This window comes from Rhinatrema bivittatum, chromosome 1 (assembly GCF_901001135.1).
Source record: "Rhinatrema bivittatum chromosome 1, aRhiBiv1.1, whole genome shotgun sequence".
NCBI classification, from domain to species: Eukaryota; Metazoa; Chordata; class Amphibia; order Gymnophiona; family Rhinatrematidae; genus Rhinatrema; species Rhinatrema bivittatum.
In genome coordinates this window covers 81,858,663-81,883,093 of record NC_042615.1, presented here as the reverse complement: position 1 = coordinate 81,883,093, position 24,431 = coordinate 81,858,663, and the positions used below count along the sequence as shown (strand labels likewise).

Here is a 24,431-nt window from a genome sequence, read left to right as displayed (position 1 = left end):
GCCGGGTCGTATGACATAGTGAGGGCAAAGGTAGTGCCGGCGCCATTTTGAATATTGGCAATACGGCGCGAGTGCAGGAGGTCGCTCCCAGACCCCCGCTGGACTTTTGGCAAGTCTTGTGGGGGTCAGGAGGCCCCCCCAAGCTGGCCAAAAGTCCCTGGGGGTCCAGCGGGGGTCCGGGAGCGATCTCTTGCACTCGTGACGTCGGGTGACAGGAACCAAAATGGCGCCGGCGCTACCTTTGCCCTGTCATATGGTAAGGGCAAAGGGCCACCGGCGCCATTTCTATTAACGCAGCCGTGGCCGAGAGCGGGAGATTACGCCGGGACCCCCCCCCCCCCACTGGACCCCAGGTAATTTAAAACATTTTGGGGGGGTTCGGGAGGGTGGGGGATTTGTTTTAAAGGATCGGGGTGGGTTTTAGGGTTGTTTTGGTGTGCCGGTTTTCCCGCCCTTCCCCCTCCCCCGATTTACGATTTTTTGACGATAAATCGGGGGAATTGCTATTGTATCACAGCTCTAACGATTTTTGACGATTTAAAATATATCTGACGATTGTTTTAAATCGTCAAAAAATGATTCACATCCCTATTACATATTGGTCTCTCTCTTTCTCTCTTTCTCTCTCATCTTAAATTTTACTTCTAAGTGTGAACAGTGAAAGCTGAAGATAAGTTAGGAGCTAAATTCTAGCAACACACATGCACTATAATAAAGCCTCAATCAATAAATACCAGTAACCTCTGACTTAATGGGTCTTGTCTTTCAGCTTAGCCTGCAGCTCTGTGTGCAGCGGCACAGGAGACTAAATATTATGAGTTGCCATGAGGGTGACATATTTTATCCTGAGGAGGGAAGAAAAATGACTGATACTACAGTGCTAAACTCTGCTGGTCAAAGGAAAGGCACTGAGGGTAATTCTTAGAGGAGATACTCCACTACCAGCCTCATGTCAGGGATAATAACTGCATAAAAAAAGGAAATCAGGTATTAAAAGAAATGTAAAAAAAGTATATCACCCAACAGTGGTCTTAATGAATATCCTTTACTGTACCAAAAATATTATAGTTACATCTAAATGGTTATTTACTATGTTGGAGTATGTATACTATGCATAAGGGGCCAGATTTTCAAAAGCATTTACTCGAGCAAAACTGGTTTTTGCTCGAGTAAATACACTTTACTCAAGTAAGTGGGCTTTTCAAAATTGCTACAATATATACCATTGAATTGTCCATAGGATTTACTCAAGTAAGTGCACTTTACTCGAGTAAATAGCTTTTGAAAATTGCTACGATACTATGTCACATTTACATGCGTAACTCCTTTGAAAATGACCCCCAAGGTGTGTAGGGGGGTGCAATTTTCAAAAATACATAGGTAGTTGAAAAGTCTGTGGGTACTTTGTATTAGATCTCAAAGGGAAGGTTTGCACATATTTTCCTTTTGAAAAATTGCCTAGGGAAAATGTAACCATAGAGATGTGCATCTGCTTTTCTCTGGAAGAAAATTTGCATAGTTTGAAAATACAAAATTATGCACATTATTGACTTCTCTTTCCCATCCCTGCCTCTGATCTCTTACCACTGCTAAAAGCTGATGCATTGGAGATCCCTGCACATAGTAAATAACTTTTAAAAATTGTCCTCATACAGTACAAAGGAGGACAAATAGCAGAGAAAAGTATTCAAAAATTATGTTGCAATATCTTTCAGCTTTAGGATAGAGGTTTCATTCCAGAATTAGACCTGTTGCTTCCCCTTTATTTGAAATCCCAAGTTCAATCACCTGATCAAAATATCTGACCCTCCCAGGCCTTCCCTGCAATTTCTCCAGCACCATTTCCTAACAAACCTCCCACTATTATGCCCCTCCTTGTTGAAAGGAGAATTTTCTCTTACCTCCTTCTGGTTCCAGTTTTAACTGTCAAATGGTGAATGTAGTAGGACGATGCACTGTGTGGTCATAGTGCCCAGTGTTGCCTATCAGCACCATTTAATGCCGCAAGGCATAGTGAATCCTGCGGTAATGGGGGGGCGGGGCGAAGTGGAGGGCGGTCCTGCGCTAGCCATCAGTGATCGCACCTCCGTGGTGCGATTGCTGCCAGCGTCGCGCTGAATAATACACCATAAAAGATGTAGTTATTCGGCGCGAAACTGACAGCGATAAAGGTGCTTACCTTTTGCTGTCGGCGCAGTCTTCGCGGTGTCAGCCATGGTGCCACCCCGACTCTTCCTCTTCCGGGACTGACGCCGCCCCGACTCAGCCCCCATCTTGCTACTGCACGTGATAAAGGACTTTTCGCTTGCGAAACATCCCTTATCGCGTGCGATCCACTTGGAAAATGACCCCCTCAGTTAGCAATGGATTTTGCAGGAGATAAGAGAAGATTCTCCAACTGATTGGAAGGAGAGAGGTACTGGAAGGTCCGGGTAGGGCCTGGTGAGTTTGAGAGAGAGAGGCTGTGAATGGGAGGGATCATATGTGGGGTCATGTGTGGGGTGGGTGAAAGGCAGGAGGTGCAGTAGCTGCGAGGAAGAAAATCAGAACCAGGCGGGGAAATGTGGTGGAGTGCCATATTGTTGGGAGGAAAGCCCCTCTACTATTTTTAAACTGCTGAACTGGAATACTAGCAGTTTACCACAGCCCTTGGAAACATGTATTAAGGTAATGATCTTCAGAGTGCATGCTCTCAGCCTTCTTTAGTACATTGATACTTATTTTAGATTTTAATAGATGCACCAAGAAATGTGCACCAATATTAGCAGACATTTACTATATTGTCTCCATAGCATGCTTTTACTCTAAATCCTTACTTCCTACTTTTACACTAGTATTACTTGTCGTCCTTAATGGGGGGGAGGGGAAGGTGATAGAGAGATTTCTGCCAGAAAAGTAGGTGAGAGATCTTCTCTCTGGAGAACAAGCAAAAAATCAAGGTAAATTGTTGTCTTTTCCAAAAACCTATCTCAAGAAATAACAGTAATTAACAGAAGTAGATTGTGTGATGCTGCAGAAGCAGACATTTGCAGTATCACAAGTAGACATTTGCAGTATCACAAATGTCAAAAAGTCAAAACAAGACCCTTAATAATCACAGAAAAAGACCGATGGCAAGTAAACTGAAACTAAAATCTCCCTTAACATGATCACAAAGGAGATACAATCCTTGTAACAAGCTTGGTATTGGTGGGCCTTAGTGCTGTGGCATGATTGGCACTGCCTAGTGGGCGAGCTCGTTAGGCCCATGTCAATAGCTGGCAGACGCACCCTGCAGTGGGACAGGCTGGAGCCACCATTTGTAACAGTACTAATGAAAGATTTTCATGATATAACCCAAAAAATTAAAATGGAGGTGGCTTTCCTTCCAGTGCAATTCTCATTATTTCAAGAGTGGATGAACTGAAGGAAATGAAGGAATGGGCTTTTGTGTTGGAAGATACTTTGACACTGCTACTGTACAAAGTCAAAATCATTGCTGAACTGAAATGACACATTAAATATTCAAATAATAATAGTGGAAGGAACAGTCTGCGGTTTCTGGGGATTCTACAGGAAATGAATGGTGATGATCCAGTGACATTTATGGAAACATTTCTGTCACAATTAATGGAAATTAAATTTATAAAGAACTACAAGAGCACAGGGATGAATTCTTGGTGAAACTGAGAGGGATGAAGGAAGAAATCAGGAAATAGCAAAAGGTCAAGCTGAAGAAAGGATTGCCAAAGTGATAAAGCCAAGGTAACTAAACATTTTTCATATATGGGTGGGTTGCTGGACCCAAGGCAGCATGGATTTATCAGGGGAAGATCCTGTTAGACAAATCTGACTGAATTTTTGATTGGGTGACTAGAGAAATGGATTAAGGAAGGGCCTCAATGTGATCTACTTGGATTTTAGCAAACCTTTTGATATGGTCCTGCATAGGAGGCATGTGAATAAAATGAGAAGCTTAGGAGTGAGAGCTGAGGTGATGGTATGGATTACAAACTGGTTGACTGATAGGAGACAGTGTGTAATGGAAAATGGAACCTACTCTGAAGAGAGATCAGTGTTAAGTGGAGTGCCACATAGGGTTCAGTTTTGGGACCAATTCTATTCACTATCTTTGTAAGCTACATTGTGGAAAGGATAGAAGGTAAAGTTTGTCTATTTGCAGATGATAGTAAAATCTGCAACAGGTAGTATCTCTCATGCCGTGAAGGTTACCCCCATGTTTCTCCAAAGGGTAGCAACTGCCACTCCATACATTTATTCCCAAGGGTCATGACAACCCATAATAAATTTACTGCTAGAAACATTTTTACAGGTAGACGACCCTTCTTGAAAATTCAGACAATGCTGTTTGATGTGCTTTGCTTATGGACTTGGCTGTAGAAGCAGTCCTGTGCTTTTTCTCTTATGTCTGCATATCAATACCCCAGACAATAAAAGTCAGGAACCCTGTTGGTTGTCATCTGAATCCAAATCCTCTTCTCCCCCCCCCCCACCTCACCCCACCCCACTGTCAAAGAGAGGAGTGATGTTGCAGTTGAGTCAAAAGCATCAACGCTTATTGGTTAAGGGTAGGAATCCCATGCCTTCAGTTAAGGGTTGTAACTGCTGCTTGAGCAGATTACCCCCATGCTGATCAGTTCCCCGGACTGTAAAAGTCAGGGCTCTCCTTGGTTACTGTGTAAATCCAGTTCCACTTTTCCCCAGCCACTGACGCACAGAGCAATGATGCAGCTGCAGCTGCATCAAAAGCATTGGTTAAGAGTAGTAATTGCTGCACCAGCAAGTTACCCCCATAAACTCTTTTCTTCATTTCCATCCTCTAGTTTTTAGGGATCCATAGTGTTTATCTCATGCCTCGGAAGGGCATTCCAGGCATCCACCACCCTCTCCATATAGAAATATTTCTTGACGTTGATTCTGAGTTGTCCCCACTGGAGTTTCGTTTTGTTCTATTGTTTCCTTTCCAACCATTCACATTTCCTCCCTACCATTCACATTTCATTCTACTGTTTCCTTTCCAATGGAAAAAATTTGAAGTCCATGCATCATTAAAGCCTTTCAGGTATCTGAAGATATGTATCATAACTCCCCTGCACCTCCTCTCTTTCAGGATATACATATTTAGATCCTTCAGCCTCTCCTCAAAAGTCTTCCAATATTGACCCCATACTATTTTGGTCACCCTTCTCTGGACCGCTGTCATCTTGTCTCTATACTTTTTGAGATACGGTCTCCAGAACTGAACACAGTACTCCAAGTGAGGCCTCACCAAAGATCACTACAAGGGCATTATCACCTCCTTTTTCTTAACTGTTCTTCCTCTCTCTATGCAGCCCAGCATTCTTCTGGCTTTAGCTATTGCCTTGTCACCTTGCTTCACCATCTCCAGTTCACCAGACACTATTACCCCAAGATCCCTGTATTGGTATGTGCACATCAGTCTTTCAACCCACATCACATACAGCTCTTTTAGATTACCGCACCCCAGATGCATGACTCAGCACTTAATTATTTTGATTCATGTTTCACTTTTCAGCACTTCAAAGCGGATTACATTCGGGTACTATGGGTATATCCCTGCCCCCAGAGGGCTCACAATCTAACTTCTTGGCATTGAATCCCAGCTAATAATAGTCTAAGGCAACAGTCCAACCATCAACATTGGATAACCAATGAAAAGAAGAAGGGCTTCAAAGGTTCCACAATGTCCATAAAGTTCAAAAATATGTTATTGTATTTTGGCAAGCAAAATAGGTTCAAAGTGTTAGCAACAAGCCAAAATGTTTATATTAAAGAATGTTTATATTAAAGAATGTTACTATGTATGTCAGAAGAGTGTATACAGTGCCTTCCCAGATGAGCTATTGTTTTGTTCAAATTTTATATAAAAAATTATTTTGAGTTCAATAAATATATGGAGGTAATATTCAGCCACTGGCTGGCTTGCAAAGTTAGCCGGATAAACATATCTGGCTACCTTTGGTAGGATACTCAGCGGTGCAGCTGCACCATTAGATATACCTGACTATCTTAAAGTTAGCCAGATAACATTATCTAGCTATTTTTAGGACTTACTCTACAGTATGACCAGAGTGCACAGTTAACTATGAATATGGGAGCTAGCTGGATAACATATCCAGCTAATTTAACTCCTCCCCAGAACGCCCTCAGAATGCCCCTACATTATCTGGCTAAACTTTAGCTGGATATGTGGCTGAAATGTTTAGTAGCTGGCATTTAGCCAGATAGCTCACAAGTTATCCGGCGAAATGCCACTAAATATGGACCCCATCGATGTACACAGAAAAAGTCATCTTTAATAGGAACTAACAATATGCATTTAATTTTGTTGTTGTTGTTTTTGTTAAACAGAGTGTAATCAACACAAAATATAAAATGCATGCACAGGCTTGTGTGATGTAGCTCATGAAAGCAAGCAAGGAGAAACTTAAATGGAAAAAATGAACTGAAGAATATAAAATGTTAATCATTTAGCAAAGGCAAACTGGAACAGAAAATGAACACTTAGTAAATTGGTAGTGGGTTTTATTGTGTAAATTGTTTTAGGATATTCCTGTCAAACTACAAAGTAGTACTGTATCTTACCAGTGAAATTGCCTCCAATAACATATGGAATGACGCCTCCGGGCCATATTCTTTCAGTTCGTGAAGTAGCAGCTCTAGGAAATCGATTTTTCTCGCTCTTTCCTGAGTTTTTTACATTTGATCTTTCCGTGGTTGTGTTAGCTTGCTCATAACCTGAAATGATGTTTTGTGAGACAAAATATTGTGTGAGACAAAATAGTTACACATGAAAACAACTTCCTTTCTGACCAAAGATAAACATATCTCTATACATATAGAGGTCGATTTTAAAAGGAGTGTGTGTGGCTGTCCATGTGCGTGCGGTTCCCGACGCATGCACATGGACGCAATCATTTTATAACATCTGCATGCTGGTGCATGCAGATGTTATAAAATTAGATGGCTGCAAAATCTGTGCGCGCATGTGCGGGCGGCGCATGCAGGGGGTTGAATTTTTGATTAATACGCACAGCAACGCAATCGGGCCTCCCTCAGTTCCCTCCCAGTCCGCTCCAATTAAGGAGCGAACTGGGAGAGTACTTCCCTACTCCCTACTTAAACTTCCTCTCTCTTCCCCTCTTCCCATTTCCTCCACACCCCCTAAACTCTTCCTATCAACTTACTTTTTTTGTTTTATTATTTACTGCTCCTCTGGAGCAGACATAATCTGCGTGTGTCGGCCAACTGTTGACGCATGCTTCCCCGGGACAGCGTAGAATGGTGCTGTCCCGGCTCGCCCCCCCCCCCCACCCCCATCCAGACCCTACCCCCAGCCCGCCCCTTTGGAGAGGCCCGGCACTTGTGCTCATACCGGGGATTATGCGCATGGCTGGGCCCGTTTTAAAATATGAGCGACTAGCACAAGGCCCAACCACGCGCATAAACCCCAGTTTTTGCATGTGTGGCCTTTTAAAATCTGGGCTATAGTTTGAAAGTTCTTAAAGATGGGTAAATGAAAAGAATAAAGCCTTTACAGCATCAGAATTTCCATGTAGCAGAGCGGGGAACAAAAAGCAAGCATCTTGGATGCGTTGAGTATATCTCTCAATGACTCAATGCTTAATATCCTGTAAACACACTCTATATATTTTGGAATTCTTTCAAACCTACATGGAAGCTTTAAAGCCCGAATTATACATGGGAATATGGCAGCTCACTTTTCTTTTCTAAAACTATGAATTAAACCAGTTTGAATAAATAAGCATTTACCTTTTTCATATATTTTCTCTGATTTAATTTTTGTACTTGTGAAAGTTGATGCTGTTGTAGTATTGGATGCTAAAGTTCTCCTTTAATCAAGTATTGATGCAGCATGAGTTAAGTCAACACATTGGAAATGCAATTTATTTAGTCAATTCTTTCAACTTTTGGAGCCCCCTTCAGTTCTGTCAAATCTTTTAGCAGCATATATCTTGTGTTTTGTCTGTTAATCAGCTTCAATTATTTGAAGTTTATTCTGCAGTTTAGCTAAGGCTGTATGCATGAAGTAATAGAGATAATTTATGAGACTGTGCTTTTGTGTCATAAGGGGATGGAGAGCATTTGCACTGGTCTGAAAGTGACAATTTTAATGGTTGTCAGCTGTTATTTTAATGTTGGCTGTGTGGATCAAAAATTGCAAATAATTGATTAAATAAATTGCACTACTAAGGTATCTCATAACTCTCCTTTATTCTTTTATGGGGTACCAATAAAGGTCAATTCACAAACTTTAGGTGATGCTTTTTATAAGTCAAATGGGAAGCCTATGTTGAAGTGACATGGCTGACATCACCATCACCAATGGCACTAGGAAGTAGAAAACTGAAAACTGGAATGGATTTGAGAACTGAATTAATCTCTACAGATCCCTCTAGACCAGTGGTTCTCAACTGGTGTGTTGTGAAGCACCGGCAAGTATGTCGCGCACCCGCTGCTCTTCCCCCCCCCCCCCCCCGCCAACCCTTTCACCTCAGCGAGACGAACACTGCTGCCATTCCTGCCCGGGCTATCAGCACATTCAAGCCCCAAGGGGTAACGGCAGCAGGGTTTTGTGGAAGCCGGCAACAGGACTGTGACCTTTTCTTCTTCCCGCCCCTGTGGCCCGGAAAAGGAAGTGATGTTTACCGGGTATGCGGGAACATAAGAACATAAGAAAATGCCATACTGGGTCAGACCAAGGGTCCATCAAGTCCAGCATCCTGTTTCCAACAGTGGCCAATCCAGGCCATAAGATCCTGGCAAGTACCCAAAAGCTAAGTCTATTCCATGTTACCATTGCTAACGGCAGTGGCCATTTTCTAAGTGAACTTAATAGCAGGTAATGGACTTCTCCTCCAAGAACTTATCCAATCCTTTTTTAAACACATCTATACTAACTGCACTAACCACATCCTCTGGCAACAAATTCCAGAGTTTAATTGTGCGTTGAGTAAAAAAGAACTTTCTCCGATTAGTTTTAAATGTGCCCCATGCTAACTTCATGGAGTGACCCCTAGTCTTTCTATTATCCAAAAGAGTAAATAACCGATTCACATCTACCCATTCTAGACCTCTCATAATTTTAAACATCTCTATCATATCCCCCCTCAGCCGTCTCTTCTCCAAGCTGAAAAGTCCTAATCTCTTTAGTCTTTCCTCATAGGGGAGCTGTTCCATTCCCCTTATCATTTTGGTAGCCCTTCTCTGTACCTTCTCCATCGCAATTATATCTTTTTTTCAGATGCGGCGACCAGAATTGTACACAGTATTCAAGGTGCGGTCTCACCATGGAGCGATACAGAGGCATTATGACATTTTCTGTTTTATTCACCGTTCCCTTTCTAATAATTCCCAACATTCTGTTTGCTTTTTTACTGCCGCAGCACACTGAACCGACGATTTCAATGTGTTATCCACTATGACGCCTAGATCTCTTTCTTGGGTAGTAGCACCTAATATGGAACCCAACATTGCATGCTGCAGAAGGAGCACGGTGCCACTGTCCCCCCGTCTGTCCGTCCGTCCCCCCCCCCCCCCCGGCTCCGACCTCCCCTTCTCTCGCCAGCAGCAATAAAATATAAATTTAATAATAATCAAACTGCAAAAAAAAAAAAAGGCTGGGGTGGGGAGAAAAGTATAAAATTACATTCTCAGCTGATTGCTCTGTGCCACGATCGATCACAGCACAAGCAAGCAGCTGAGTGCTGCCTTCTTAGCATTTTGAGGCTGGAGAGGTCACTCCTGCTGCAGTTTCCAACCTGTCAGGACTCTGCTTTTAATAGCAGCATACCGGCTACCTTGTGCTGTAGCTGCTATGTGTGCTGTGGGTGGGGGTGAGTGAGACAGAGAGTGAGTCAGCATGTGTGTAAGTGTATGAGAGAATACGTGTGTAATTAAGAGAAATGTGTGAGAGCAAAAGACTGCTCAGGAAAGTCACTGGTGTGTGTGTGTGTGAGAGAGAGAGAGAGAGATTGGTCAGGCAGGTGACTAGTGTGTGTGTGTGTGTGTGTGTGTGTGAGAGAGAGAGAGAGAGAGAGATTGGTCAGGCAGGTGACTGGTATGTGTGTGTGTGTGAGAGAGAGAGAGAGAGAGATTGGTCAGGCAAGTGACTGGTGTGTGTGTGTGGTCAGGCAGGTGACTGGTCTATGTGTGAGAGAGATTGGTCAGGCAGGTGACGTGTGTGTGTGTGAGAGAGATTGTTCAGGCAGGTGACTGGTGTGAGAGAGAGAGAGATTGGTCAGGCAGGTGACTGGTGTGTGTGTATGTGTGTGTGTGTGTATGTGAGAGAGAAAGAAAGGGAGATTGGTCAGGCAGGTGACTGGTATGTGTGTGTGTGTGTGTGTGTGTGAGAGAGAGAGAAAAAGACTAGTCATGTGCCCTAAGGAAGAAAAGCAAGAGGACAGAGCTACAGCAGCCCTTCCTGCTACTGGTATGTGCTATTGGCTTACAAGGGAAAGGAGTACAGGAGTTACTGGAGAGGGAAGTAAAGGTAGCTTTTTAAGTTTATCTTTCTTGATTGACTGCCATTTTAATTATTAGGTATTATGTGAGAAATATTTTATTGGTGTCTGGAGAATTTTTAATAATTTTGAAAATTTTTAATGATTGGATGTTCCATTTATCAGTTGTTTTGAATAATTTATTATATTCTAGTTTTAGAATTATTTTATATTTCTCAGGGAATGTATAAATAGAAATGTGGAGACAAAAACTGAACTAGAAACAGCAAGAAGCCAAACTCTGTATGCAGTAAAATAACGCAAAAACAAAAACATTAGCTTTATGGTCACGTTATTCTGTATTTGTTGAGGGTCTATCTGTGTTCTGCATGTGTGACCCAGCTAAGGATGTTCTGCGAGCTTGTAGTTTCTTGGTAGGGATCTATAGCAGCTTGGCTTGTTCTGTTTTCCTAATAGGAGGTGTATTGCTGTTTAGGGCCTGATGTAATTTTTGCAGTGTTGCCTTTTCATAGGTAGAGTTCTAACTGTTTGAGTTCTATAATGCAGGTGTAACTTTGTGCGCATTAGTTTGTGTGTGCATTATTGCAGATCCTGGAAGTCTGTTAGGTGCTATATTTTTGTTTTGCAGAGAATGCAGAGTGGCTTTTTTGGGTTTCCATTCCAGTTTCTGTTTCCATATTTGTAATTTGTGCTCTTTCTGTACTTGTTGAAGGTTGATTCTGTGTGTGACCGAGATGAAGTATTTTACAAGCATGTAGGCATTTGTATCAATATTATTTGTTGTGTTTTCTCAATAGAACATGCATTGGTGGTAAATTACTGTTTTTCATAAGGAGGGCTATTGCACCTGGTAGGAGAGAGTGTTTATGTTGCTGTTATTGAGATGTCACCAGAAATATCTTTTTTTGTATGGTAAATTGAACGGGGAATGTTCTAGTTCTGCTCTGCACCCATTGCTGGGGGTCGAGGGGGGTTCCTGTAGATACAGAGTGCATATTTACATTTAGTCCCGTGGCGGTCACATGTTCAGTGTGCACATGTGCGAACCATCTGTCAGGTGTGTCCTGACCGGAAAAAGGTCAATACAGAGAAGCTATCACTGACTTAGCCCCTGCTGCATCTATTATTGATTAATAAAGGACTTTAGCATCCAATAGTATGAATCTTTCCTCTAAATGAATGAGTTCATTTATAATCCAATTGCCTTACAAAGACCTTATCATGACAATTCTAAGCAGATCTTAAATACATTCTCAAAATTAAGAATGTACCAGGAAAGTTGATTACCAGAATGATATAACTGTGCAAAGTCATTTTTTGTGTGCCATAGATCAGCTCTGTTCTAAATGTAAACCAATATGCTGTATTAGATTTGGGATTGAATTACTTGCCTTTCCTAAACTATGTTCACAACAATTTACAATCTAGGTAGAGTAGGCAGTTATATGCTCCACAGGGCTTACAATCTAAGGGGTTCATTTACAAAAGCTATGATATGGTTATAATGCATGAAAAACAGTGTTTATCATGCATGAAATGCTGTTTATAGCACAATGTACCCATATATTTGTGATATAGCTTGATATTTAGGCCTAAAGCAGTCCCTATTAAAATGGAGCTGCTTTGCATGCGGTTTGTGTGCATAATATTTAAAATGCATGCAAAACATTCACTAATAGTCGATTTTATGGTAATAAAATAATGTGGTTTCCCTCATAACAAGCCAGCTGTGTTATTTTAACAATAACTCAGGAGTTGTAGATAACTGATCCCAGGGGCATCAGGATATTAACATGCATCCCAATATCGCAAGGATGCTTCTTAAAGGGCCTGTGGTGGCCCTAAGTTGACCCCCCCCCCCCCAAGTGAAAGTACCTCAAGTACCTATTGGTACTTGAGGCTATGGAGGTTGAAATGACTTGATAAAGGTCAGAGGAGTTATCAGTGGGAGAAGTGGGATTTACACCCTGGATTCCCAAGTTCTCAGTCCACTCCTCCACTTAAAGCGTTAGAACTCGGCATAATACAATGTGGTCTGGTAATTGGGTGGGTTATAAATTGCTGTAAATAAATACATAAATAGATACATTTTACATGAAGGCATAGTAAATTACCAATGTGTCACATTAAATATCCAGTGTCAGCCATGCTCTGGCCCGCTATGTCGTTTCATTTCTTTGCCCAAACTCCCTGATTAGGCACATGCCTTCACTATTAAAGGAGAATCATGGCAGATATTTTAGAGACTGTGATTTTGGCGGCAGCAGCAGTTTTAAAAATGGGTTCCTTTCTAAATATTTTCATGCCTCGCTGCAGTAGCGGCAGCCCAGCTTCAAACCTCTAGCATGAAATTCCTGCATTGGCATCACTGCAATTCCATATATGGAGCTGCATTCCTACTCTGCCATCAGCAGCTCACTTCTCACCATTGCCATTCCGCTGCAATCAGTTGCAAGCCTCATTCTGAAATCTATTACAAAAAAGGGGGTTCATTTGTTTGCTATTTCCCCACCCTCTCATGGAGAATAATGGGATGCTTGTGCTGCTCAGTCTGCAGCAATGTTTGCACTACAGCAAAACTGGTATACATTTTCAATAAATAATCCCTGCTGCTGCTTAAATCACAGGCTCCAATAATAAGCAATTATAGGGTTCATTCCCAGCAACATTTTTATTACAGAAAAACTGCACTGAAGTTCTCATGTATTGCAAAATCTCAGTATGTTTATTGTACATTTAATAGACACTTTTAGCAAATTCCCAGGGCCTGATTCATCAAGATGGTTTCCCATATAGCCCCAAAATTTGGAGAAAAGATTTAGTGAACTAGGCCCCAAGTGTGTTCTTAGTAAGAAGACATTTAAAATCAAATCTCCTGAGACTCTGATTTGTAAAATATCGTAATTACAATATTGAAGCTTTTAGTGCACAGCATGAATTGTTAGCTTTCATTCCAGGCAGTAATCTGATTCCCTCTCGCTCTCCTGGCTCTGCTCCCTGAGAGATGTGGCATGAATCATGGCAACTGTAAGAAACCCTCCAAATTGTAAGCAAAATAGTTTAAAAATGTACCTTTTGCCTTAGGAAGGAATATATTGCCATGTCTTTTGCTCTCTAAAGCCATGGGCAAGCACTTCAGAACTGTCAGGGTTTGGTGCACCGAAAGTTTCTTTAAATCTTGAAAATAAGGTTAACAAATAAGTTGCTGGTGAAGCCTTTTACTGGAATAACCAAGCAACTTAATAGATGACAGCAGATGAGCACCAGTTGGCCCAATCTGTCTGCCCAGTGGTCTTCCTTTCCAGTCCTCTTTCGCTCAGAGTAGAGGAGAATATAAACTCTCATACCGAGCACCAGCTTCTCTCTCTTCCCCATTGTCTTTCACTCAATCTCGCAACCCGTCTATATGGTCCCAAGCATGTTTACATCTCATTACACTGCTGGCCTTTACCACCTCTGCTGGGCTGATCCAGGCTGAATCCAACACTCAGGCCCCTGTCTTACCAGCAAGCTCTTACCGGCCTCCTCAGGAAAGAAGCATTTTTTTTTCATGCTTGTGCTGAACCTTCCTAACTGCAATTTCATATCATCTCCTTTCGTCCTTGAGTTTTCTTAAGAAAATTTCACCTTCCTTTATTTTACTGAAACCTGTCAACTATTTGAATGTTTCTGTCAAATGCTCACTACCACTTCTTTCCTGGAAAGTGCCTTAAGCCTCTCTTTATAGGATTTGCCTTGAATCATTTTAGTGGCCATTTTCTATATCATTCCCCTCTCATCAATGACCTTATGAAGATATGGCCTTCAGGACTGAATGCGATGTTCAAGTCAGGGATCCCACTCACTACTGACCTGCACAAGGGTCTTTGAGAGTACACTGAGCTGATGACTTGAAAACTAGTCACAGATATATTAAATTAGTTCAGTGCAAAAGTATCATCTCCAAATTATTTGTTGGCCTTTATTTGTATGCATTGAAGTGGACTAAGGCAGCAACCAAACTCATATAACTCTTGAGCAATTAACAATACCAGTGACTTATCTGGTAAAAGCTGTCAAGTTTCACATGAGCATTGTATAATATAAATTGATAAAAAAAGTTATATTATCCTTAACACTGCTAACAGGGAAGCATCCCAGACCTCTTCACTGAAATGGAGATATGGTGCTCTACAATACCTCCATGCCCACCATTCCTTTTTATCTTTCCCTCAAATGAATCTGAAAACATTTCATTTCACTTTCAAACCTGCTTGCTGAAAGGATTTTGAAACCTTAATGGAATGCTTTTCCATCCGAGGGCGGAAGTTGAACGAGGTCTCCGCTGTGGAGTAGGCTAATAAAATAAAAATGGATAAAACCCTCCAGAGTATAATGTTGGCTGTAAACGACTTCAGTCGGTCTTGTCAATTAAAATAGTACAGTTGAAAATACCAGAGCCAAATCTTCGTATCCTGTCTATAAGTTGATAGAGGGCACCTCTTGTTCTTGACAGGTCCTGCTCTCCAAGGCCACCTTGAAAATAAAATAAAATACTGAGAGAGTGGAAAACAATTTACCTTATTCACAGATATCACACTGTTCAGCCTGTGTGCAAGAAAGAAAGAGATCACGGATTGCTCCATGGAAGTTGGAACCTATCCTTGCAAACAGATTTTGCATTCCTGTTTTAAGAAGCTGCAAATAATATGGGTGTGGGCAACCAGATCAACCCTTCTAACATAATAACATAATAATGAGGTTGTAAGAGTTGATCTGGTTGCCCACACCCATATTATTTGCAACTTCTTAAAACAGGAATGCAAAATCTGTTTGCAAGGATGTTTTTTTTTTCTTTCTGAAAATGCACAGCAGGCTGCAACCTTAACATCTTTACTATCCAGACAAAGTCAAAACAGTTGCATCATCTCATGATTATTTGAAGCATTTTCTTCTTCATTGTGAACTTGACACCCTTTGCACCACATTGATTGACAGTCAGAAAGCCTGTTCTCATGCATACCAATATCAGTTTATTTTATCTCCTCAGAATACACTTTCCCACCCAAGAAGAATTTCATAATAGAACAAATGCTAGCAATGAAGATCATGTAAAATGTTCCAACAGATTTTTGAATCTTCTCTTAGGTTTGCAACAGACCTTTAAAAAAAAAAAAAAAAAAAGCACACACACACAGCCTTTAATCACACAGTAGTTGCTAACCTAGCAGATATTTCAAGATTGTAATAAGACCTTGAGGGCATTCCTGACTGTGTAGACCCAATAATCAATAAGTAAGAGGAAAGCTGAAAAGTGAACCACCCAAAGGAACAGCCAGAGTTTCATTGTCTTCTTAAAATCTGTGTTCTGACATATATCCATTCACTAAATTCCTCTAGATCTGCCTCAGGAGCTTTTGATAACTTTAATTAAACATTAGATTTTATTTTAAGTTTAAAAGACATCCAGAAATGTATCTGCCATATAAACATCACCGCTACCAAGAATAATCAGCACATGAGCTTATCTGTTTCTTGATTCTGCAATGTCCTTTTGGTCTTATTATTAAATGCCCATTCCATTTATCCCAGTATGTTTTTATCATGCTTGTGGACTTCTTTGAAGGTGGCAAAGTGATTGCTGAAGTGAGATGGATGAAGGCAGAATCCTGTCTTTCATTACAGGACTGCTGGAGATGCAGGGTAAGTGAGGCAGGGATGAAGCTCCTGTGAGAGACAGATGAGACTCCAGCTGTGCAGTAAACTAGCATTTCAGTCACCCCCTCCCCTCAGACTGAGGACACAGAGCCCTCTATATGAAAGGAAACCTGTTTCAACCAACCATCACCAAACCAATAGAAAACCATATGGTAAATAAAAAGCCTGCAACATTGTTTTCTAACTTTACAAGCTTCTGACAACCCATTGGCAGTTCATAACGTCAGATTAAAACAATGACAGGAAAATGCCATCTCTGCATGCTAGGGGGTGGGGGGGGGGGGTGACTGAATCAGGAATGTGACTAAAATCAGTGGCTTCACTACAGGTTTTAAGCGATGTAACATTTCCATAAGTTTTGGGCTCTTGTTTGCAAAAAAATAAAAAGAAATGAAGCATTTGGCCAACCAAGGTAATTCTGTCAGCTCTTTTTGCATTCTTTTTTTGCTATATCCACAGTTTTATTAACTTTGCATCTATTTAAATTCCAAGATTCTGAATTTATGAAACCAATAGGGATCAGATTTAAATTTTGAACAGAAGTGGGACAAAAATGTGCAAACAGCATACAAGTCTGCTTGCTGGGACAATTTTGCAATTGGTCGTTTTCTTGTCCCAAGGATTCACTTCCGGCAACAGTGAAAAAACTTCCACAGAAAAAATTGTGTAAAAAAATCTGCCACATAAAGCACTATGGGACTTTTACCTGAAAAGGCTAATTTAAGCAGCAGTTGGAAGATTTTTGCTTGCACACATATTTTCTGTGGAATGTTTTTCCCTAATTTTGCTTGAAATTGAAATATTGTCCAACGTGTGCAAATGGGTAAGGAAATGGCCAACTGTCAAACATTTATTTTGTTCATTTTTAACACATGGACCTTTCTGATTAAGAACTAAGACTGTCGTCTCACTATTGATAATTTTATAAAGAATTTGCACCCATAAAATGTGGTTTGACCTATGTAGGCTCAGCATATGCAAATTTATCTCATGCATATTCATTGGGGATATCTTGAAAACCCAGTTGGCTGAGGGATCCCCAGGACAGGTTTTGGAAGCCCTGCCATGGCCACTGACCATGTGCCTGATGGGGCCCTTAGCAAATTAAGAAAAAAAAAAACCCTACTGCTTCCCTGCCTCCAATCTGATCCTACAGCAGGGCCAAACAGAGCCACTAGAGCCGCAGTCACCACAGTCACTACTATCATCTTTTCCCCTCCCTTCATGCCACTACACTTGTTTCCCTCTGAGCCAACCTGGAAGGGATCAAATCACCATTACTGCCACTGTTCCCTGCAGCTTGCTGGAATCACCAAAGTGAGAGGCAGAATCACAGGGGAGAATGAGGGTTGGTGGTCAGGCCTTCTAACCGACTTTAGCTGCTGTAGTCAGCTGATCTGATCAGCAGAGGGAGAGGAGCCAGCAGCAGCAGGACCAGCTAGAGACACCCATTGGCCAGCTCTGCTCGCCTGCTGAACAAGCTAAAGAGAGGGAGAGACAGAAAGCTTGAGGTACCAGGAGACTGGAGGAGCAGCCTTCTAGCTGGGAACTCAGGTATGTAGGGGGGGGATGAGGTGGGAGTGGAAGAGGAGTGGAATCTGAGAGCTCTGGGATGGAAAAAAAGAGTGGGGATTAAGGGATGAAGTTGGTAGGTGTGTGCATTCGTTTTCGACGTATTGGCAATCTGCAACGTATATGTCCCTATTTGTTGTATTCGTGGGGTCACGAAACCTATGGTGAACCCCCATGAATACAACGTATCTAACAAATAAACCCCCCCACCCTCCTGACCCCCACAAGACTTACCAAAAGTCCCTGGTGGTCCAGCAGGGTTCTTGGAGCGATCTCCTGCACTCTGGCTGTCGGTTGCCGGTATTCAAAATGGCGCCGATAGCCTTTGCCCTTACTATGTCACAGGGGCTACCAGTGCCATTGGCCGGCCCCTGTCACATGGTAGGAGCACAAGATGGTGCCGGCCAGGTAAAAGAAGTACAGTGTTACTAGCTGAGCGATAAATGTGCATCTGAGACACACATTTATCTTTGTGCATGCGGCGGAATGAGTAATAGGCTCATTCACATGCATTTGCATGTGATGAGCGCTATCTTATTCACTCTGCGTCAGACTCATGTTAAATAGGCGATAATCCCCTATTGCATTAGGGGTAGATTAGCGCCTATTTATCCCACGTCCGACTGCACTGTATTGCATCGCCCCATGGTACTTTCAGGGTGGTAATAAGCAGCATTTTATACATTTTGTGGCACCGGCTACTCAGTTTATATTATGCAGGCATAACTTTAGGCACATCTAACCATGCATGTATGTGCTGATTTTGGTACACTACTGAAAATTATCCCTCCTATTTCTTCCCCAGCCTTTCAATTGCTATGATGGTCCTTGGTCTACAATTCCCTTTCAAGATCAGTATGTGCAATCTTCAATCATCCATTATTACTAATACGTAACAACTCCAGTCCTCAAGAGCCATAAACAGATCTGCTTTTCAGAATACCTGCATGATTATGCATTAGGTATATTTACATACAATGGAACTGTACCTGCAAACCTCACTCATGCATTTTTACTGTGGATATGCTAAAGTCTGACCTGTTTGTGGGCCTTGAGAACGGGAATTGGTCACCCCTTCTATAGGAGCTATGAATAAAATTTCTACAACTTTCCCAGGCTAGGCCAGCCAAAGAAGTGGGAACCAGATGCAGGAACTGAATCTGGGTCTCCTGTGGGGCAGGGCACCATCAAACTGGCTCCAAGTCGATGCCGTTGTAAAGAGATGACAGAATAGATAATGCCATATAAGGTAAATATGTTAAAGAAAGCTTGTTCACCAAATAATTATGTGCCTAATTGCAGGGTTACTTTATCAAATAGTTGCTATAACCCTTGGGAATGTATTTTGGGGTTTTTGCATAGAAAAAGAATGAGATAATACTTCAATGTGGTTTTTTTCTAGCAAAGCTGTATATACTTTGTTAGTAAAGAACATGCAGAATTAAATAGCCTTTGAAGTCCATGATTTATTGAAAAACTACACACATAAAAAGAAAACTCTGTAAAAATGATATGAAACCTAAACATCTGTCCTTGCTAAATAAAAAAGTCACTAAAAGCCTTACATTTTTAGCATACTTTGGTTATATCAATGTTTATGTCATGTATTTTAAGAAAGAGAATGTAAATACATTCAGAGTAATATCAAAAGGAACTCAGCTATCAGCATTTGATCAGATCTCTGTGTATTGTGCTGCAATATTTTTATTTACTTTCTGTTTACAGAAGAATATAAATTTACAATTCAAACATAAATTGAAAAAGAAATGAAATATCATGGGAAAAAGGGAAAAGCTCTTCTACTTAAAATATCACTAAGAAACAAGAAAAAAAAAGCAAATAAATGCAAGATTCTCCATCATCTATAAGTGAAAGTCCAAGCAAAGCAAATCAATGATCAGTAGAACAAATTAACACAGCCCCACAATAAAATAATGAGGAAATAGACAACTGCCTGCCCAGTACAACACTATTAACATTACACAAACAAGAACAAGGTCAAACCACGCCCTCACCCCCATTATCAAACCTGTGATAAACAGGAGACGAAGATGCACCTTTAGAAGGAGAAATGCTCATAGTTTCCATAAAAGATCTTAATTGTAAGATATCACAAATAGATCATCTATTATCTGAAAATATATCAAATATTTGCAGGGAAATCTATGGGGGAAAAAAGTGTCTCATTTCCTTGCTACACGGTCTAAAGAAACTCAGGTAAAAACTAACAAAAGCAGTGAGTGTTTTGAAACTTCCAGTGAGTCTGCCCTGAGAGATAATTAAGGGACCTGCAGATTACTGAGCTGTTGCTGGAAGTCAGAGCTTGAAGAAAGTGTATGCTTTAATGGCTGAACCACTGAGTAATTCTCTGCAATTATTAAGGGTCAATAAAACTGCTGTTTAGTTTCGTTTTTCCTCTTTTTTTGCGTGTTATGTTTCTTCATACAGGTTTTTTTTTGTTTTTTTAAATGTTTTCATTTTGTGAACAATATTTCAATTTATGGGCACTAATTGAGATGGGGGTAGATTTTAAAAGGTGCGCGTGGGAGTAGATTTGTTCGTGCAACCCGGCGCGAACAAATCTACTCCCGATTTTATAACATGCGCATGCAGCCACATGCATGTTAAAAAATACAGGGTTTGCGCACGCAAGGCTGCCCAAAATTGGCAGCCTGCACGCGCCAAGCCGCGCAACCATCTTCCGTTCCCTCTGAGGTCGCTCCGAAATTGGAGCGGCCTCGGAGGGAACTTTCCTTCCAGCCCCCCCACCTTCCCCTCCCTTTCCCTATCTAACCCATCCCCCAGCCCTAACTAATTCCCCCCCTACCTTTATTTTACAAGTTACGCCTGCCCAAGGCAGGCGTAACATGTGCGCACTGGCTGGCTGTCGGGGCGCCATGTTCCGGTCTGGGGACCGGTCTGGAGGCCATGGCCATGCCCCCGGAATGCCCCTGGGTCCGAACCACGTCCACGGCCCCACCCCAGAACGCCCCCCGATGATGCGCCAGCCGCAACATGCCCCCTGACGCGCCCTGGCACGCATCCCGGGGCTTGCGCATGCCGCCGAGTCTATGCAAGATAGGCTCGGCGCACGCAGAGGGTGGAAGGGGCAGCTTTTCAGGGGTTACGTGCGTGTCTTACGTGCGTAACCCTTTGAAAATCTGCCCCTTCGTATGCACTATCTGGCTTTGTAATAATGTGCACTGTCTGAAATAGTGGGGGTCCCACAAAGCTGAATGGAAGATGGTCTGTTGAAGCCAGAAGGCAGAAGCAACACAGACCAGGTGCCTTACCTTTGCACATATATAATTAAAATTCAAACAGAGCCCAACTCTGGCAGAGTTTCGCACATCGACTGCATCAGGGGATTTTTTTTTTTTAAGATATTGGTATGAATCAATTTTACTAGATGCGATTTCTGATCTTTTAAAAAATGATAGGGTCCCCGCAACATTAAACTCCAAATGGTATGCTGTGTACATCATTGCTGCTCAAAACATTTTGCACAACAGCGAGTATCTCCACCACAGCTTATTTCCATTGACTAAAAAGAGCCACGTTCGTGGCTATGGTGTGCAAATTTTTGAACAGCAATGATGTAAATGTGTGTGCATGTATTTATGGGCATACTTTTGAAAATGTTCTGTTTCCCATCCCAAATCCGTCCCCCAAAATGCCTCTTTGCAGTATATGTAACACTCTGATGTTCCATTGCTTACAGATTTTGTCATTATTTTTCATTTCTAGTCTGTGGTCACTTATTCTGCATTTAGTGAGGGTCTGTGTTTTGCATGTGTGGCTAAGGTAACATATTCTCCTAGTTTGTGGCTCTGTGTAGTGATATGGAAGTGAAGAGGAGGCTGAGAACTACAGGTCATTTAGTATGACCTCTGTGGTGAGCAAATTAATGGTATCATTGCTAAAACATAGGATAGCACAGTTTCTAGAACCAAATGGATTGTGAGATCTGAGGCAGCAGAGGTCTTGTCAGGTGAATCTGATCGATTTCTTGGACTGACTGGATTAGAAACTGCTTGAGCGGGAGGCAACATAGGGTAATGGTAAATGGAGTTCATTTTGAGTAAGGGAGGGCATTTCTAGCAATATGCCTCAGGATCAGTCCTTGGACCAGTTCTTTTCAACATTTTCATGAGCAACATTGTGGAAGGATTGTTGGGATAAGTTTTGTCTTTTTTGCTGATGATTCCAAAATCTGCAATAGGTTAGACAGCCAGGATTGTATGGAAAATATGAAGCTCCTCTAGATCATTCCTTGTGAAGCTCAAGAAGTGATCTAGAGTCTGGCAGCTAAGATTTAATGCTAAAAAAAATGCAGTTATGTATTTAGGATGCAAATACCCAACAGAGAGGAACATTAAAGGGAGTGAAATACTTCTAAGCAAGAAAGAAGAGAGGGATCTGGCATGAACATATCTGATGATCTTAAGGTAGCCAAACAGGTGGATAAAGCAACAGCAAGAGCCAAAATGATGCTTGGTTGCATAGGGAGACCAATGGTCAGCCAAAACAGGGAGGTGACTGCCCTTGAATAGGTCTCTGTTGAGACCTCATTTAGAATACAATTCTGGAGACTGCACCTTAAGAGGATATAAACCAGTTGGAGTTGGTCTAGAGGTTGTCTACTAAATAGTCAATGGTCTTCTTATTAAAGCATATGAGAACAGATCTAAACATAGAGGTAAAGCAATATAGGGGAGATATGAGAGTCAATTTATAAATATCTTCAAGAATTCCATGTACAGGAGGCAAACCTTTTTCAACAGAAATGAGGCTTTAGGTCATGGGATAAGGGTGAAAGAAGGTAGACTCAAGAGTAATCTTAGAAAATATTTCTTTATAAAAAGGGTAGTGGATGCATGGAACAGCTTCCCCATGGAGGTGATGGAAACCAGAACAGTATCTGAACTGAAGAAGGGATCTCTGAGTGGTAGGAATTGTAAAACTGAATTAGTTGGGTGAATAGGCAGACTTTTTCTGCCATCATATTTCTCTGCTTCTAAGTTTCTGGGAATCCAGCTTATTCTGTTTTCCAAACTGCACCTCCCAACATGAGGTGTATTGGTGTTCAAGGGCACAATGCAATATTTGGATTTCTGTTTTTTCACAGGCTGGGTTATAGCTGTTGAGTTTTGAGTGTTTCATACTGCATGTTTACTGGTGCTGGTTTCATACTGCATGTTTACTATATATGTGTTGAGTGTGTTTTTTTCAGTGTACCTGGTATTTTACAGGGTCTGGTATTTCACAGAGTGTCCGGTATTGGAGGGAGTTTGTACTGATGCTATTGAGATGAAACCATAATTTGAATATTCTTCTTTGTATAGTAAGCAGTAAGCGGAAGCATGCTAATTCTGCTCTGTATCCATTATTAGGGGTGTTTATGTGTTAATGAAGTCGTGCTTTGCAGAACTGGAGGTATGGGATTTTTGTTGGGGGTTCTGTCCCAGTCTCCATAGTTTGGGGTTAAAGATAGACCCCAGACCTCACTCCTATTTAGAGGATTGGTTGAATGATGGTATTAGATAATAGGGATGTGAATCGTGTCCTCGATCGTCTTAACGATCGATTTCGGCTGGGAGGGGGAGGGAATCGTATTGTTGCCGTTTGGGGGGGTAAAATATCGTGAAAAATCGTTAAAAATCGTTAAAAATCGAAAAATCGAAAAACCGGCACATTAAAACCCCCTAAAACCCACCCCCGACCCTTTAAATTAAATCCCCCACCAAATAACTTAAATAACCTGCGGGTCCAGCGGCGGTCCGGAACGGCAGCGGTCCGGAACGGGCTCCTGCTCTGAATCTTGTCGTCTTCAGCCGGCGCCATTTTCCAAAATGGCGCCGAAAATGGCGGCGGCCATAGACGAAAAAGATTGGACGGCAGGAGGTCCTTCCGGACCCCCGCTGGACTTTTGGCAAGTCTCGTGGGGGTCAGGAGGCCCCCCACAAGCTGGCCAAAAGTTCCTGGAGGTCCAGCGGGGGTCAGGGAGCGATTTCCCGCCGCGAATCGTTTTCGTACGGAAAATGGCGCCAGCAGGAGATCGACTGCAGGAGGTCGTTCAGCGAGGCGCCGGAACCCTCGCTGAATGACCTCCTGCAGTCGATCTCCTGCCGGCGCCATTTTCCGTACGAAAACGATTCGCGGCGGGAAATCGCTCCCTGACCCCCGCTGGACCTCCAGGAACTTTTGGCCAGCTTGTGGGGGGCCTCCTGACCCCCACGAGACTTGCCAAAAGTCCAGCGGGGGTCCGGAAGGACCTCCTGCTGTCCAATCTTTTTCGTCTATGGCCGCCGCCATTTTCGGCGCCATTTTGGAAAATGGCGCCGGCTGAAGACGACAAGATTCAGAGCAGGAGCCCGTTCCGGACCGCTGCCGTTCCGGACCGCCGCTGGACCCGCAGGTTATTTAAGTTATTTGGGGGGGGGTTCGGGAGGGTGGGGGATTTAATTTAAAGGGTCGGGGGTGGGTTTTAGGGGGTTTTAGTGTGCCGGCTCACGATTCTAACGATTTATAACGATAAATCGTTAGAATCTGTATTGTATTGTGTTCCATAACGGTTTAAGACGATATTAAAATTATCGGACGATAATTTTAATCGTCCTAAAACGATTCACATCCCTATTAGATAATACCAATAGT

The 24,431-nt window shown here is 42.1% G+C and overlaps 1 protein-coding gene across 1 annotated transcript in view; it reads right to left on the bottom strand.

Moving 5' to 3' along the window:
- Positions 1-24,431, bottom strand: part of TLL1 (tolloid like 1) — a 586,556-nt gene that overhangs the window by 311,246 nt on the left and 250,879 nt on the right. Inside the window, 2 exon segments of the mRNA XM_029571633.1 lie at positions 6,607-6,759; positions 14,940-15,020. Of these exon segments, the coding sequence (XP_029427493.1) occupies positions 6,607-6,759; positions 14,940-15,020 (234 nt within the window).